Genomic DNA, 17,087 nt, shown 5'->3' on the forward strand with positions numbered 1-17,087 from the left:
AATGAATCATATTGACTATGAAGATATGTTCCTGAGTGATATGTTCCATGAGGACGTGGAATGAAACTGATAAAATCAAGATCCATAAGACATTTTGAGGAATTTAGTTTTCCATGTGTGTGGATGTATTGGTACATGGAATGGCCCGCAAAGTGACATGACCTAAGCCAAAAGTTTGCACAATTCTAAACTAAAGATCAATGAAAAGCAATATCAAAACAGGATCCTATAAGTGTAACTCACTTCTAGTAAATCAAAATTAGATAATTGAAATTAGATAATTATATACTGCAAATGGATTTCTCTATGATTCAGAAAAAAATATACAATGTTTCTGAAACATAGTAACAGCAAGTAGTTACCAGATACCTGTTGCCTGCTTCTGCATCAAGAGACCATCACAAGGAGGTAGCTAATATGAAGTGAAAAAAAAGAGTGCACTAAAAACTTAAGTGAGATCTTTCTGTTGTCTGCTGCACCTCAGTAATAAAAGGGGGTAGTTCAGCCTTGTCTCGGAAAAATCTAGCATTTGACATGCAAAATGAAAATTTCAAAGGTATTTACAACACAAATATCTTAATGGACTCTAGCTTTGAATTCTGACTCGTGAAAGGAGGCAGAAATGTCTTCAACACAAACACCACCTTGATGACAACTTTCAGATGTAATCTGAATATTTCTTTCCATGTACGAGTACAAGGATTTCCCAATTTATGGATGTTTAGACTATGCAATTTTGGAATAACACGAGGTAAAAAAACCGAGTATTTTTTTTTTCACATTACACAGATTGTTTAGTCAAGAAAATTGAGTTGTGCAGTTGGTTTAGTTCCGTGATGCAGCCACCAGGTGTCACCAGGTGTTCCCCATGGGTACTGCCAATATGCTGTTCCTTCGCACAGTGCTTCAATGTTAGCCATGCACTGCTAGTGTTAACATTCCTCTCCGCTTTCCTCTCTCAGTGCCCTATCGCAATTCCTTCGACTTCCATAGCAAGTGGCAGTACACCGAAGAGATCTAGCAAAACCTTAACCCAAGAGCAAAAGCTAAAAGTCCTGGAGAGAATTGATAAGGGGCAGAAAAATTCAGTGATTGTGAACACATTGAACAAGAGTACAACTAGGAACATAAGGAGTAATGCTGATAAAATTTGTGCCAGTGCAGAAGCAGGAACTCCAATGAATGGTTGTAAATCTTCATATGCTGGTTATGTGGAGATGCAACATATATGAGGAAAACTTTAGCCGCATGAATAGACCATCAAAACAAGACCCACATTACCCTTAAGCTTTAATTTAATTCAGAACATGGCAAAATCAATCAATGACTATTTGGAAGCAGAAGATAAGAAGCCTTTCAACACCAGTTCTATCTGTCTAGGATATTGATATTGCTGATAATCTGGCCAGTGCCAATATGAAAAGTTTTGCCTTACACAGCAGATAAGATTCGATTAGTTGGAAGACAATGACATCAATGAGTTGTTGCAGTCTCATCGGGAGGAATTCTCTAATGAGAACTTGAGAGAGAGAGAGAGAGAGAGAGAGAGAGAGAGAGAGAGAGAGAGAGAGAGAGAGAGAGAGAGAGAGAGAGAGAGAGAGAGAGAGAGAGAGAGAGAGAGAGAGAGAGAGAGAGAGAGAGAGAGAGAGAGAGAGAGAGAGCAGTTCATGGATGAGGCAGCAGCAGCAGCATCAGAACAAACTTGGCAAACCATGACAGACACAAACTTGTCCCAAAGTATGAACTTAGAAAATTATCCAAATGTGAAGAAAAGCAATGAAGTTTACCAGAGAAGTGATGAGCAAAATGGCCTGCTATGAAGTGTTCCCAAAGGAAAAGCAAAAAAAAAAAAAAAAAAAAAAAAAAAAAATCCATAACTGTATTATATCAAGCAGACAAACCCAAACCAGTCATGGAATCAGACACAGGCACAGACACAGATGCATCCAACATGCAATACAAAGCTACATAACTGTAACGTTTAATATAAACATGTACAAGTAAGCAATGATAAAACATAACTTCTTTAAAAGTTTGTTTGATATCCCACAACTCATATCCTTCGACTTAAGGTCAGTTGAATGCAATCCTCCAGACTTGGTATGTACTAGTTCAGTAATCATGTTACTTTATGCGATTCTTTTACATTACTCGATCCCTTCAGGAATAAATCCCTTGCATAATTTGAGAAATCCCTGTATTATTTTCTTCCCTAATTAGTAAAGAGGTAGCTTATATAATATACTGTAGCCTCCTATTTTATGTTCTCTCCATTTGTTACTAGAATTGTATCACATCTCGTTTTGACACAATTAGTATCCACTTGAGCCATGGCAATTATTTACAGCAGACAGGTAATGAGTTGAGACAATGTATGTTGAAAGTCAGGTGGTTTGATCCTTAACCATTCCCTCTCTCAAGGCTATCCTTTGCATCAAAATCCTCATTATTTCATAAAATAAAGCATTACATATACAGCCTCAAACACTAATATGGTCAAAGTTCAGTTATTGTTCATTGGATACTCTTCTATAATTCCATAGCTAAGCTCAAACTGGTGCAACCAAACCTAAATTCAATGCCTGCCACTCCCAGCTCTTCAAATGGCTGAGTAGAGAATGGAGAAAGGGAAAGTGAACAGCCATCTCATCTATACAATACCCTTACTTGTCAAAGAATATAGGTTGAAGTTTCCTATCTTAAAAGGCACTCCCTTAATTTTCTCTCTCATTAGTTTACATGATTTCATATTCTTTACTACTCTATTCCATTTTTCAAGCATTTTAAATTATATCTCCATTATCTTCATGAGAGAGAGAGAGAGAGAGAGAGAGAGAGAGAGAGAGAGAGAGAGAGAGAGAGAGAGAGAGAGAGAGAGAGAGAGAGAGAGAGAGAGAGAGAGAGAGAGAGAGACTATTGAACATGCTGCTTAAGCAACTCAATCTAACTGCAACAATTACCCATTTCCATGAATAATCATAATATTATCTTGCACATGCCAGTCCAATGCTGCTTGTGGATGCTCACACTTACATGCTACAAGTGTAGTTGCTGTCACTAGTTACAGATAGAGTCAGGATCATCCTATCATACAATATATGCAGTCACAGTACACAAGCCCATAATATATTGCTGACAATTTCTAAGAAAACATCTTTAACATCACAAAAATTTAAATTGCTAAACGCATTTTGCAATACAGACTCTCCATAAATTAAGACATGTCTGCACTTACTCTAATAGGAATAAGTTTATACATTATATTAATAGGAATTTCCCCTAGATACATTGTGAGCAACAAAGTCAGCAACCATTCTCATGTTAATAATATGTTATTCTTAACAATGTTCTTCATAATATCAACATGACCTGAAAGATAAAACAATTAATCACCTTCACATCATCACTATCACATGTAGATCTTATTCATATCACTCAATCTATACCTATTTAATAAACACCCTTCCATCTCCAACTGTGCACAGTTAAAGTGTGTAAAATTTGCTAAACCACATTTTATTCAAATTTCAATATTTTTAATCATTTGACTACTTTGAAGATAGTATGCAATATTTTGAAATATAAAGACTACCACATATTGACTATCAATACTCCAGCATCCTTTAATCCAGGCTCATTAAGTACTAATAAATAGAGTACTCACCCATCTGCAGATTGATATACATGGCCAGCATGATGACCTGTGCTGGCATATTTCCATTGCTTTCAGTCCATACCTACAATAATACAGATATAAAAATTGGAGAGACAGAGAAATAGTAAATCAGAAAAAAACAATCTACAATAAAAGCTGAATAGTCTAAACCACATTGCAGGGAGCAGTAGAATCAACATACTCAAATGCCTTTTACACACAACAATAACAATAAGAATCTATCTCTCCATCTATCGACACACAGTACCCCAAACAAAGCACCTCACACACATGTATATCATTCATGCTCTCAGCCCTGATGAAAGGGATAGTCAGTTTCGTGGCCATATATATAAAGTTATGAGTCAACATTACAGCAAGATTATTTTTCAGATCAACAATGTTAGCATTACTCACCTCCTTCAGCAGGTTATTTGCCTTCTCCCACTCACCACGCAGGGCATATGCTACACTCAAGTTATACCGCATCACCTGCATGGCAGTGGTGGCAGTCGTGTTGAGCCACCCTGAGAAAACCAGTGAATGCAAATGATTGATTAACTATTGGCCACTGGACCTTTACAGCAAAATTTGTGGCTAGTTATCCTTTTCATAGTCCCAAAGTTAATTATTTCCTAGTCCTTTTGTAATTTAGCAAGTCTCTATATCTCTCTCTAGCACATATTCTGAAATGCTAAGCTCTCTCAATGCAACTATTTGCAAAGCCTACAGAGATGATTAGTCAAGTTTTCAAGTGTGTTTCTCCAGTCTATAATGTAAAAATCATGTTAATTTGTCCATAGAACCATAAAAACACCAATGTAACCCTAAGTGACCTTTTTCCAGCTGATGATACAGTAGTCAATTAAGTATGTCTCAAAACAACACTTAATCAGTATCTAAAGATATAATAAGTGATATATGGAAATGTTCCTAATTTTTTATTATTGTTCCTAACAGCCAATCAACAACAAGGAGTTAGCAGGTTTAAGAATCACTCCTTCCTAAACAGGGTGAAACTTTTCACACCTCAACAAGTGATGAATATGATGTCAATGCTGTCTGAAACTTGGCTATACAGAGCAAATAGGAACTGGAGTCAGACACTGAAACCTTTCACTTCTCAAAATTATCTTTCATCATTCCTCACCTTGGGAAGGAGTGAAAGCTGGGAATGAGTTGGAGGCTTCTTGAGCTGGTGGTGAGAGGGAGACCTCCCCTACTACCCTGGGATCCAGGTGTTGTATAGCCTCAGTTACCTTCCCCAGGGAGATGAGGGCTTCCCCAGCATAGAGATGGCCCAGCAGTCTGTACACCAAAGTTGAATATAATTGAGTTCAAGTAATCAAGTTATGCCATCTGACTTCCTTACCAAGCTGAATTGAGAATGCCATCACTTACAACTGAAAACACTATTGATTACTTACTAGCTTCAAGAGCATATGAAAAATGTAGTAAATAGCATGTATCTAATAGCTTGCCGAAATTCATTGACACTAAAGAATAAAACACTATACTGTAGACGTTAAAGAAAAAAAAAAGGGAGCAACTAAAAATAACACTTATAAACATAATTATTTTAGAATCTAAGCCTTACTTTGAAAACCTTGAAGTCATAAAAAAGTTAAAAAATCAAATTAAAATCAGTAAATATATATTACACCTGTGTGTAATCTCTACCAACTTACTTATACACATCTGGTATTTTGGGATGAGCAACCAGCAGGAGTTCTGCATGGCGGAGGGCTGCAGAGAAGTCTGACAGGCAGAGACCCACATAGGCACTGCAGGCCAATGCTGACACTCTCAGGCTCACTACCTCAGCACCACGCAGAGGAGAGGAGGGCCCAGCAGGATAGAGCTCTGGCATCACTCCTAGAAAGTGTACTAGTACAATCAACACTTTTGCTCACTGGTCTAAATGTGCTGCAATGTTCCACAAAGCATCACTTACACAAATAAAAAGTTCAAGAGGAAGAGGATAATAACTCTATAAACTACAAACCTGAGACTTCCTGCTCATCTGTAAGGGAGGTGGTGGAGACATTCTCAGGAAGGATGGTAAGGGCATTGCGGAGGCACAGACGCGCAAACTCTAGCGTGGGCTCTGGAAAGGCTGCATCTGACTCGGAATCCATTTCGCTCCTAAAAAAAATTAAATTTCCATACAGCAAACCCCTTCAATCATCCACTATAATTTGAAATACATCCACCATATTATAGAGATTTCCTCACTTTTTCTTGTTATGGTCGGTGATGCGTGTAGTGAGGCAGATCTTGCGATGCATCCCAACACCAACTGTCCCCTGAATAATGGACCTCTTGGAGCTTTGGTCTTCCTTCAAGCCCTACAGGGAAAGAAATTGAAGAAGTTGAATGCACAGGCTCTTTCTTAGTGTTAAGGCTGAAATGGAAATTTCTATAACTAACCTAGTCACAGTACTTTTTCTTAAATAAGAGTGTGAAGTGATCAACCTAACTACTATACATCAGACTGACTAATCCACACAGGGTGAGAGTGGCCTAGATGAATTACCCAACACTCATGCACACATCATTCACATTCTTAACCCAGTCAACTCCTGTGGAATAGAGGGTCTCCTCCCTATTAAAGCCCAGTAGCTCAGCCACATACAGTAATTCTCCAAAGAAAGCCCAACAGCACACTCTACCCCTTCACAATGACCATTTCCTACCCAGTACCTACTCCAATCCTGATACCTCTGATGCAAATCTAACTTGAATGGGAAGCACACACTCACACCACCACCACACACAAATGCCCTGTTATTTACATAAAAACTCTTCACTCCTACCAGCAACCTGCTTCAAATTCTATATTCTTTCAGAATATCCTATATTCCTTTTATTTCAATACTATCATACAATTTCTCCAAGTTTATGAATGTCAAAAAGACTTCCTTTCTTTCCAAGACTTTTACACACCTGCCTTGCCACAAAAGCTGCAATGAAGACTTTCTCAGACCCTTTCAAGTGAGTCCCATAATTCACTGGGTTGCCATGCAGAGATGGACACATGACAAAAAGGATTTGGCAAAGTTCCCAAAGCTGCCTTTCATGAAACAATGTATTTTAAGACTGTATCTCAGAAATCATAAGAAAAGTAAAGATAGAACCACTCAATCTTACCAGCTTGTGTACGGTGATGCAGCATTCAGCAAGCCGCAGCCACAACCGTGGGTTCATAGGATGCACCTGCAGCACCTCTAGTAAGAAGTCAAAGGCCTTGTCAGGTTTGTTCATGTGCAACAATGTCACACCTAGGTTGTAGTAAAGCTCAGGCTGCACATTGCTGCTCAACTGATACAGTGGTTGGTGTGACAACACCTCTGCAACAGTTAAGCAAGGTTATATAGTATATATGATTTGACCTGCTTTCTTTGTCAAAGGCATAATTAGTATCTCTTTATACAAGATATGACAGACCATGTACAATATTCATGTTCAACAGCTCCATGAAGATGCCATCCTTCCAATAGACATAATAAACATTCAAGAGATTGACCAAATGCCCCAATATGTACCTGAGTGTGCTGATGAATTTGATTCTTCTCCATTCTGAGTTTCTTGGAGAGCCTTCTGCAAGTAAAGGCAGGCTACTGTTGGCTTACCCATGCCCAGGTGAATAACTCCCAGGTTGTTATAGTACATGACACCAAGACTAGGGCCATATGACCTGCCAATAATTACAAGAAGTAAAAAAAATTATACTTTAATTCCATACTATATTATCAGTGATAGGAACATTGAACATCTTAGCACAAAATACATTTTCTCCTAGTAAAATGTTATTCAAACAAGAAATTGTTATAAATTGTATAAATACTATTACTATTGTATTTTTTTTTTCCAAACATCATTTATCCTTGTAACTGTTCAACACCTACGGACACTAAGAATGGAACAAATACAGGAGTCAAGTATTTGAAAATTAACAATATTTAAAACTTCTACACACACATACATGAATACATTGATACTATTAATTCAGATACAAATATATGTACTTCCTGATAGTATAAATGAATTTACTAATAAACGCTTTTCGATGTAATTCAGCAAAAAATTGTACAGAAGTTTCGCAAAGAGATCGAGATAAGGTGTGAGAAATAATCAACACAAAGTTAAAAAGACCAATGAATGATTTCTTCAGAGAAAACATCGCCAGAGAAACAAATCAATAAGGTAACGGTAACATGTGAAACTCTCAATCAATAAAGAAGTATAAAAGTAGCCATTGAATATCTGGATAAGGAAATGATGACAATAATAATAATGGCAAGGATAGATCCAAGGCTGGAATATGCAGCAATAGCCCGGTCACCACATGAAGAGAAAAACCTACAAGGAAGTTGGAAAAAGTATAGAGAGCAGCAACCAAGTTCATACCATGAAGAGACCTGCCCTATGAAGAGAAATTATCTAGAAAGCAACTCCCAACCTCAGTAAAGAGAAAATCACACTGTACAGAAAGCTGAATGGGATGAAAAAACTGGATGGGGGAAGATCCATTTGTGTTGAATGAAAGAAAAATAAGAGAACATTAACCCCTTCCCAGCAGAAGGGCAGATGGGTGAACTATCAAATAAAAAAATTATCTATATATAGATGCTACCGACTTTCATCCATACGTTTATATATAGTTTCCCAGCAATTGGGTACTACAGATTGACATCTATATATAGACTCTGCTGCAAAACTGAACACACAATTGAATTTATTTATAGACTCTGCCACAAAACTGAACAAGTGACATCTATATATAGACTGCCGCAAAACTGAACAAACAATTGAATCAATATGCAAGTGTTGTTTGTGTTTGATTGGTGATAATATATGTAAATATATTTGTATGAATGTTTTAGTTACATCCAGGACTTGTGACCTGGATGTAATTTACTTCCACTTTTCTTTGTATTTTTCACATACATACTTGTTTTGTACCTAATTATTTTTAGGCAACGTTGCTGGTATGTGGTACAGTTCTTTCTCTTTGACATGATAGGCTAATAATAAAAAAAAGTTTAAAAAATGCCAAAATTTCCAGTATTAGCTCATGTGCCCAGCACATCCACATCAACCAGCACAAGTGGTGACCGGCCTTGAGAGGTCATGTTGAGATGCCAAATAATTATTTATTTCATGAATTTTGTTACTTGTAAGGAATCGTCTATATATAGACTATGCTACAACTTAGTGCAATAAAATAAGAACAAGCTTCTATACATAAACAATAAAACAAAAAGTCCTGTTTTCAAATTATCTATATATAGATTCTCCACAGGAAAGGGGTTAAAGAAAACTAAAAGTGACCAACTGCAAAAAAGGACAAAGAAATTTAGCTTCCCTCATAGAAGCATAAAAGCATGGAATGGCCTGAAGAGGAATGTGGTCTGTGCAATGTTCATGATTTCAAGAAAGGAAAATCTGGTTAATAACAGTTATGAAGCCAGGACAGTATGGGCTTACCTCCTGTCCTGTATATCACAACAGGGTAATAAACACACACACACTCAGATTCTGAGAGAAGAATATGACATTAGAAGCACAAGATCACATAGTAAAAAACTGAGGAAGGGAAGATGTCTGAGAGATGTTAAAAAATATAGTTTCCTGCAAAGATGTGTTGAGACTTGGAACAGTTTGAGTGAGGAAGTGGTGTCAGTAAAGAGTGTGCATAGCTTTCAAGAAAAATTGGATAAGTGTAGATATGGAGACGGGGCCACACAAACGTAAAGCCCAGGCCATATAAAACTACAACTAGGTAAACACACACACACACACACACACACACACACACACACACACACACACACACACACACACACATAGTGTAGTGGTTAGCACGCTCGACTCACAATCAAGAAGGTCAGGTTCGAGTCCCAGTAAGCGGCGAGGCAAATGGGCAAGCCTCTTAATGTGTGGCCCCTGTTCACCTAGCAGTAAATAGGTATGGGGTGTAACTCGAGGGGTTGTGGCCTCACTTTCCCGGTGTGTGGAGTGTGTTGATGTGGTCTCAGTCCTACCCGAAGATCGGTCTATGAGCTCTGACATCGCTCCGTAATGGGGAAGACTGGCTGAGTGACCAGCAGGAAACCAAGGTGAATTACACACACACACACACACACACACACACACACACACACAAAACTGTAGAGGACTCACGGACTAGGAGGAGGTATTGCTGCACACTGATTAAGAACTTTGATAGCTTTCCGAAAGTTGCCTTTCAAGTATTCAAGCTGACTCTTCAGACTTATGAGGGTCACATTCTGAAAAGAAAAAGCCTTGATGATATGACAGCTAGATTTGAAAACAGTTCTAAGGTCACATTAATTTCTCTTTATAGAACATAGTATCCTTATCAATTTCAAAACATAAGACTATCAAAGGTAGCAAAGAAAAAAATAGTAGAGGAAAAATGTATGTAGGTGACTCACCAAAGAGTTGCCAGCAGTGACTGCATGGGTTACTATTGTTTTGAGTTCCTTCTTGGCCACCCTCAAAGCTCTCATCATGAGCAATGCCCGCACACGCAGCTGCTGAAGCTTCCCCCGTAATTGTTCCTGAGTGGCACTACATCGAATTTCATCGGTTGCTGTGCTTGTGGTACTGCTGCTGCTGCTACTACTACTGCTACTACTGCTGCTACTACTGCTACTTCCAGTCCCACCAGATACACTAATTTTTTCTGGAGATCTGAAAAAAATAACAACCATTTGTAGCATACCATATCTCCCTATACATAACAACCATTTGTAGCATATCCATGCTGCATTCCACAGACTGCTTCCTTCCTCCTTTTTACCACAGACCCACAGGCAATTGCACACAGCAGCAGAGAAAATGGCCTCCTTGAGGAAACTGCCAGATGTCACCTGTGAGTCGCAGAAGAGCTGTTTTACAATTCTAATAATAGACACAGTAGACAAGATTCATAATAGATATGAAGATTTCAGGAAGCAAGAGGAGAGGAAAAGAGGTCACAGAGTCCTGTGAGATTCAGGGATTACTATATACATACAACTAGGTAAATACACATAAACATGGCGTAGTGTAGTGATTAGCACACTCAGCTCACAACCAAGAAGGTCTGCATTCGAGTCCCAGGAAGCGGCAAGGCAAATGGGCAAGCCTCTTAATGTGTAGCCCCTGTTCACCTAGCAGTAAAGAGATATGGGATACAACTCGACGGGTTGTGGCCTTGCTTTCCCGGTGTGTGGAGCGTGTTGTGGTCTCAGTCCTACCCAAAGATTGGTCTATGAGTTCTGAGCTCGCTCCGTAATGGGGAAGGCTGGCTGGGTGACCAATAGACAACCGTGGTGAATTACACACACACACACAAGTAATAGATATGGAGACGGGGCCACACGAGCATAAAGCCCAGGCCCTGTAAAACTACAACTAGGTAAATACACACACAAACACACACACACACACACATCTACCATTCAAAGAATCCTAAAGCCCTCAAGTTAAGAAAAATAGAAGTCTAATTGAAATAACTGCAAAAGAAAAATAGATGTCATATTACTGTTTTAGAAAAACAGAATGGAAGGGAGGGAGGGAGGTAGGTTTGGACAGCTAGAAAACACACACGCATGCATGCACATACGCACAGTCCTTGAGAATCCCATTTCTGTTTTGACAATCTTGTCTTTACATTTCAGGCTTATGACAAGGCCTTCCTGCCAGTTCAGTGGTATGCAAACAAGAAGGGTTGCATGACATCAACTGTGTTCAGTGAATACTTCAAGAATAAACTGCACAGTGAATAGGAGGCCTACTGCAAACAAGAAGGCATCCCTTTCAAGATTTTGCTGAGGTTATATAATGCCGCCAGCCACCCACATACACTTTCTGACAACAGTGAGACCATCAAACTTACATTTTTACCATCCAATACATCTTTACTTCAACCTTTAGACCAAGGTGCAATACAAACATTTAAATTGTATTATCTGCGATCTACCTTAACTGACTTGCGGTAACCAATGAGAAAGGCATCAGTGTGAGGGATTACTGGCACAACTTCATCATACAGAATGGTCTCAATTTCTTGAAAATAGATTGGGATGAAGTGCCACCAATGTGCATAAATGGTGTGCAGAAACATGCCTGTCCACAGATTGTCCACGATTTCAAAGAATTCTCAATTGAGGATAACATACTTAGTATCAATGATTTATTACAACAATACACTCAAAATTCTTACTTGTTTTCCTTTTCCTGTGGTGGAGGTTGCTTATGTGAAGGTGTATGAGGCAATGGCTGAGGCAAGAAGGTGGTCTCCGTGTGGGTAATGATGGTAAGGGCTCGCTCTGGATGATATGTTCCCAGGTGACACTCAGCCATCAGCAGACACACACCTATACCAACACTCTCCTCTGTTGATAATGAAAGACTGTTATTTCAAGTTGTGCATTTGCAATACATGGCAATGACTTATGTAAACAATACACCAAAGATGAGACTGAAAGCATGGGAACTTGCCATTAAGAAATAACTCATGAGACTGCATGATGATATATTTCCAGTGAAAACAAGAAAATGAAATTGAATTTAGTGTGGTAGCAAAAAAAGGAATTAGCTTGTTGAGTAATTACACAATCCTTAGGAAAGAATACAATGAAAATTTTACTTGGAGCCATTAATATATCTTCAGAAGATAATAATCATTCGAGTGAGTAATGGAGGAAAATTAAAGGAGTGGAATGTGATAGAAAAATCTAGTCCTCTATCATCTCTTCCCTCCACCTTTGTCTGATGTAAACGACACTGTTTTATTCTCTGTAAGCAACCTTACAAATCTATTATATAAAGCACTAAATGATAACTAAAATATGACAGGTTCTTTCCATACATCACATAAAAAAGAAAATAACTGCATTAATGTAGACAATGCTTAACTCTGACTTCTTAAGAATTATGAGGAGCACATTCCTCTAGACTCATTTTATTCACATGATTCTCCTGTACTTGACTTACTCCCCAGACACATGAACACTTACCCAAAGACTCCAGGCCAGTGTACATCTTCTCCAGGAGGGCAAGGGCAGCACAGTACTGATGGAGGTGATACAACACCACACAATGATTGAAGCGGATCACACTCCGTTCCACCTCATCCCCTGTACCTACTGCATCTATTTTGATCCCACACTGTACAAAAAAATAATTATCAAATCATTAAATACTTTAATTTGTTGATCTATCCATGGTAAGTAATGGCAATGCTGATTGAAAGACATCTCTAGTTAAACAACACATAAGAAATAGAATAAAGACATAGGGTTCTAACATATACAACTGAGCACTTCATATAATACAGTGATCATTAGTATGCAGCAACTTTCATGCTTACCCTTACAAATTGTTAGCTGTTATCATGAAAGTCTATAATTTCTATCCCATTCTCTATTAAACACCCACAAATAATTGCATACTAGTGATTAAAGTTTTTAAAGGTTTCATAGGGTGTGGTTGAAGGAAGGAGAAAAGATAATCAACAAAATGATGACACAGGAATGTCCCTCAAACTGTTCTGAGTTTCAAATTAGGATGGTATGGGATAAGAGACATCACAAGATGAAATGAGATGAACAAAGCAATGAATTTCTCTTTGTCTGAGTTCAGCTGACCATCAGAAACATAAGCAAAAGCTTACTTGTGTACAGATGTCCGCCAGTTGTTTACGAAATGATTCTGTTTTCTTCAGGTCACTCTTATAGTATTCTACAACAGCCTTGTTCATCAGGACCTGGAAAGCAATTCATTATAAATATCTATTGTTTTTTTTTTTCTAACTCATCTTCAACAGAACATGTTTGTGATAAAGGCCTCCATTTATTTATGTCCTTCAATCCCAGTCACCTCCGTTTTAATCCTATTTCCTTAATTTCCTTTCTCATACATTCTAGCCATACACTCATATAACCACAATAATATACCTAGGTTTCTGCACCTATTGGCCATGATCAGTATCTCTGCTTAATAAAGTCCCTTAGTTCCTGCTCTGTGATCCAGTATACAACTTACATTCCAATAAACCTAATCCTGAGTCTTTTGAACCTAACCTGTACTCTATTAAATCAATTCCAAGACAGAAATGTAAATATCATAAGTTATATCACCTATGTAGGAATATGGTATAAAAAAACAAAAACTTATATAAATGGAAATATGTGATGCCGAGTAAATGAGTAAATTTCTAGATATTTTACTCATTTATTCATATGCAGATCATTGGCAGAGTTTACAGAACATTATCTTAGTTACCTCACTTCCTGTAATTCTTGTATGTGACTAAATCATCTAAGAATGCTGCATTTGGCCCAATCAACCACAAACTACATAGTACTATACCAAACAGAGGAGCAAGAGCTTATTCTACTAACCTTTGGATCCTTTGGTCTAGTGCCGTGGAGGTAAGAGAGTAGTGTGAGGGCAGCCACATAGTTTCCCTTAGTGAACTGTGTCTGTGCTGCCTGTGCCCATTCCCGTTCTGTGTCTGTTGCATCTGAATTGCTGGAAGTTTCTGTTGTGGTGGGAGATTCTGGGCACTCCTCCCCCCCATTCTTGCTCTCTGCCATCTGGAAAGTGAATCAGTTGTCAAAAATGTGGTGAAGCTGTACCAAATATGGCCATAAAGATTTCTGGATAGTATTTTCTGTTTAAATTCCTAATGATTTTCTAGTGTTAGCTATTTCATTGAAAAACTATCAAAATTAATTTCTAAGCCTACAATCACATTTTCTTTTGTCCGAGTCCTAAGATTCTAAACATTGATATAGGATCCTTGTTTCTTTTGCCTCTTAAAAAAGAAAGTCTTGTGCAACACAGCTGTGGAAAAATTAAAAGACCAGTTGGCATGAAAATAGCTGTAGAAAATGGCAAGAATGCAACATTGCATAGATGGGGAAAAAAGCTGTAGTCAATTAGAGGAGAAGAGTTGCTACGATGAAAGCTCTGATTCACTCTGCCTAAAGTAACGATATGAGTGAGTTCAGAACTTTCCCTTATATATGAAGCATACATATGTCCATACATGGACAGATAAGGACCTAAGGGAATAAGAAAAACTGGCAGAGACAACTCCAAATACCTAATTTCATATAAGCTCTTTTAGCTAGAGATGAGATGTGAAGTTTCCAGTTTAGATTATAAACACAAGACAGACTGCGGCTAACTAGTGAAGAAGAAGGGAATAGTTAAAAAAAATGGTTAACATAAAACTGCATAGCAATATCATAAGTGAAGGAGAAGATAAAACAAAGGGTTATGTTTAGAAGAGCGGTTTTCAAACTGAATCATGACCGAACTTTGGGTCACAAGATAAACTATGATGGGCTGGAGGGACATGCCATCACAAATTACTAATAATGTTAACAATAATTTCTTATGATTTATATGTTTTTTGTCAAAAGATATATTATGATGGGTTGCAGAGACATTCCAATACATGTTACTTATAATGCTAACAATACATTTTAATGATTTATGTGTTTTTTTTTAAGAGGGAAACAAGATCACTTGCTCACTACTGTGACAACACTCAGAAATTATAAACACGTGCATGTGCATGGTGGATAGGTAGGCACTGATCTTCCCTGGTTGAGGTGAGTTTGTTTGTATGTACATCCCTAACAAACCTAACCTAACGTAACCAAACCTAGCGTATCCTTGCTTTGGGGCAGCTTCCTCCCCTAACCTCACAACGGTTCTCTTATAGCTTCACACAATATGCCCTAACTCTACCAATACCCCTCCTCACAATACCTTAACGAGAGTCCTGGCTGGTCCTCTTCTCGATTGCACTCGTACACTGACTTGCATCGCAGGAGCGATGATTTCCCAGTACTCAAATTCGCAACCTTTACAACTAATGTCACTGGTGGCCATAGCTCAACTGCGCACACAGTTCTCTGTGCACCTGTCTGCCCAGCTGTGCCCCGCCTTCGAATACATATAGCAAATTCCCATTGGCGCAGCTTGTGGTGTTAAGAGGTGGTGGCACGTTATGGGACAAAAGTACTATAGACACAATAAGAATCCTATTCACTAGTTACCCACAAACCCCAGCAATAAACAAATGCAAGTCAGTGTACTGCTTATTTCCGAGTGTGATGGAGCTCCGTGGCTTCATCAACGTCATGAAATTTGTAATGAAAATCATGTAGACTTTTTAATGGGAATTTTTTCCATTTTACGCAAAAAATACGCATTTCCGACGCATTTCATGTACCCCACACAAAACCCCGCATTCCCACCTGTCCCCAAGCTTGTTGGGGGGTGGAGGGGAGAGTATGGGCAGAAACTAGAATTATACCAAAAATAAAATTGAAAATGAGTGTTACTACTGTGGTGCTTCTTTGTGATGACTAAACTATTTTCTTCCACTAGATTTTTGTCTTTTCGTATTAATTTACTTTTCGTTTTCACGGCACTGCAGTAGTTTCAGAGATGGGAAGGGGAGATGGGTTAACAAAAAAAATAAAACAACCAGATTAATACACAATGGATAGAATACTATTATAAAGAAAATGATACTCTAATCCGGAATTTAGAGACTGTTGAGTAAAAATTCATTTTTGAATATGGACTCCATTACTAGTTAAACAGTATCACATTATCACTTATAATGAGTGAGAGAAAAACGGTATTGTCAAAGCTACTAACGGAAATTCATGCAGCTTCCTGTGTTAGGTGATGCTAGTAAGAAGAATGAAACTGTGACAGAAGGTCAAGAAATGGTGCTTCATGACAAACTTCAAAGAAATAACAACTTCCCTTCATTCGTGGTACTTCATCTTGTTGGACTTATACGGCCAAGTTACATGGAAACTCTACTTACTTGTGCTCCCCTCTTTTGCTAAAGGGAGTACATAGGGGCAGCTGGAGAAGGGCAGCACACGAGGAAAGTGACAGACAGGCAGCCAGCCACCCAGCCACCCGTGCCTTGATCTTGGTTCTGTGGCTGCAACGGTCCCTCCCATTGTTACCAAAATTAATGTTCTTGAGAAAATATGCTAGGCTTGCTGAGAAAACATGCTATGACATGCTAAATGTAATAAAAGAATATGCTAGAATTATGCTAATATATTATCTAAGCATATTACGTATATGGAGTCATTTGACATCATTTTTTATTTCCTTGGTTAAATTGAAGATTAATACAACTCAGTATAAAGTAAGTTTTCTTGAAAACGAAGTAGATAAGTACCCGTTGTTAATGAATTTGATGATTTTTCATCTACATATATATATATATATATATATATATATATATATATATATATATATATATATATATATATATATATATATATATATATATATATATATATATATATATATATATATATATATATATATATATATATATATATATATATATATATATATATATATA

At 37.8% G+C, this 17,087-nt stretch overlaps 1 protein-coding gene across 3 annotated transcripts in view; it reads right to left on the bottom strand.

The window, feature by feature from the left end:
- The window catches only part of LOC123506129 (CCR4-NOT transcription complex subunit 10-A-like), a 28,421-nt gene extending 11,764 nt beyond the window's left edge, over positions 1–16,657 (bottom strand). For 2 of the 3 annotated variants that reach the window (XR_006675354.1, XR_006675353.1), the window contains exons 1-15: positions 16,530–16,657; positions 14,074–14,268; positions 13,344–13,436; positions 12,688–12,838; positions 11,892–12,063; positions 10,117–10,375; positions 9,842–9,948; positions 7,201–7,352; positions 6,806–7,005; positions 5,891–6,003; positions 5,661–5,800; positions 5,344–5,530; positions 4,806–4,963; positions 4,073–4,182; positions 3,665–3,737 (exon numbers count right to left, since the gene is read on the bottom strand). Coding sequence is in view for 1 of the 3 variants with exons in the window: in XM_045258024.1 (XP_045113959.1) it covers positions 3,317–3,369; positions 3,665–3,737; positions 4,073–4,182; positions 4,806–4,963; positions 5,344–5,530; positions 5,661–5,800; positions 5,891–6,003; positions 6,806–7,005; positions 7,201–7,352; positions 9,842–9,948; positions 10,117–10,375; positions 11,892–12,063; positions 12,688–12,838; positions 13,344–13,436; positions 14,074–14,268 (2,163 nt within the window). In the remaining 2 variants the exon portion in view is untranslated. Of the gene's footprint in view, positions 1–1,598; positions 3,370–3,664; positions 3,738–4,072; positions 4,183–4,805; positions 4,964–5,343; positions 5,531–5,660; positions 5,801–5,890; positions 6,004–6,805; positions 7,006–7,200; positions 7,353–9,841; positions 9,949–10,116; positions 10,376–11,891; positions 12,064–12,687; positions 12,839–13,343; positions 13,437–14,073; positions 14,269–16,529 lie in introns of those variants that run through there. The other variant, XM_045258024.1, reaches the window with a different exon arrangement.
- Positions 16,658–17,087: the final 430 nt, after the last annotated feature.

The sequence above is a fragment of the Portunus trituberculatus genome, chromosome 19 (assembly GCF_017591435.1).
Source record: "Portunus trituberculatus isolate SZX2019 chromosome 19, ASM1759143v1, whole genome shotgun sequence".
Lineage (NCBI taxonomy): Eukaryota > Metazoa > Arthropoda > Malacostraca > Decapoda > Portunidae > Portunus > Portunus trituberculatus.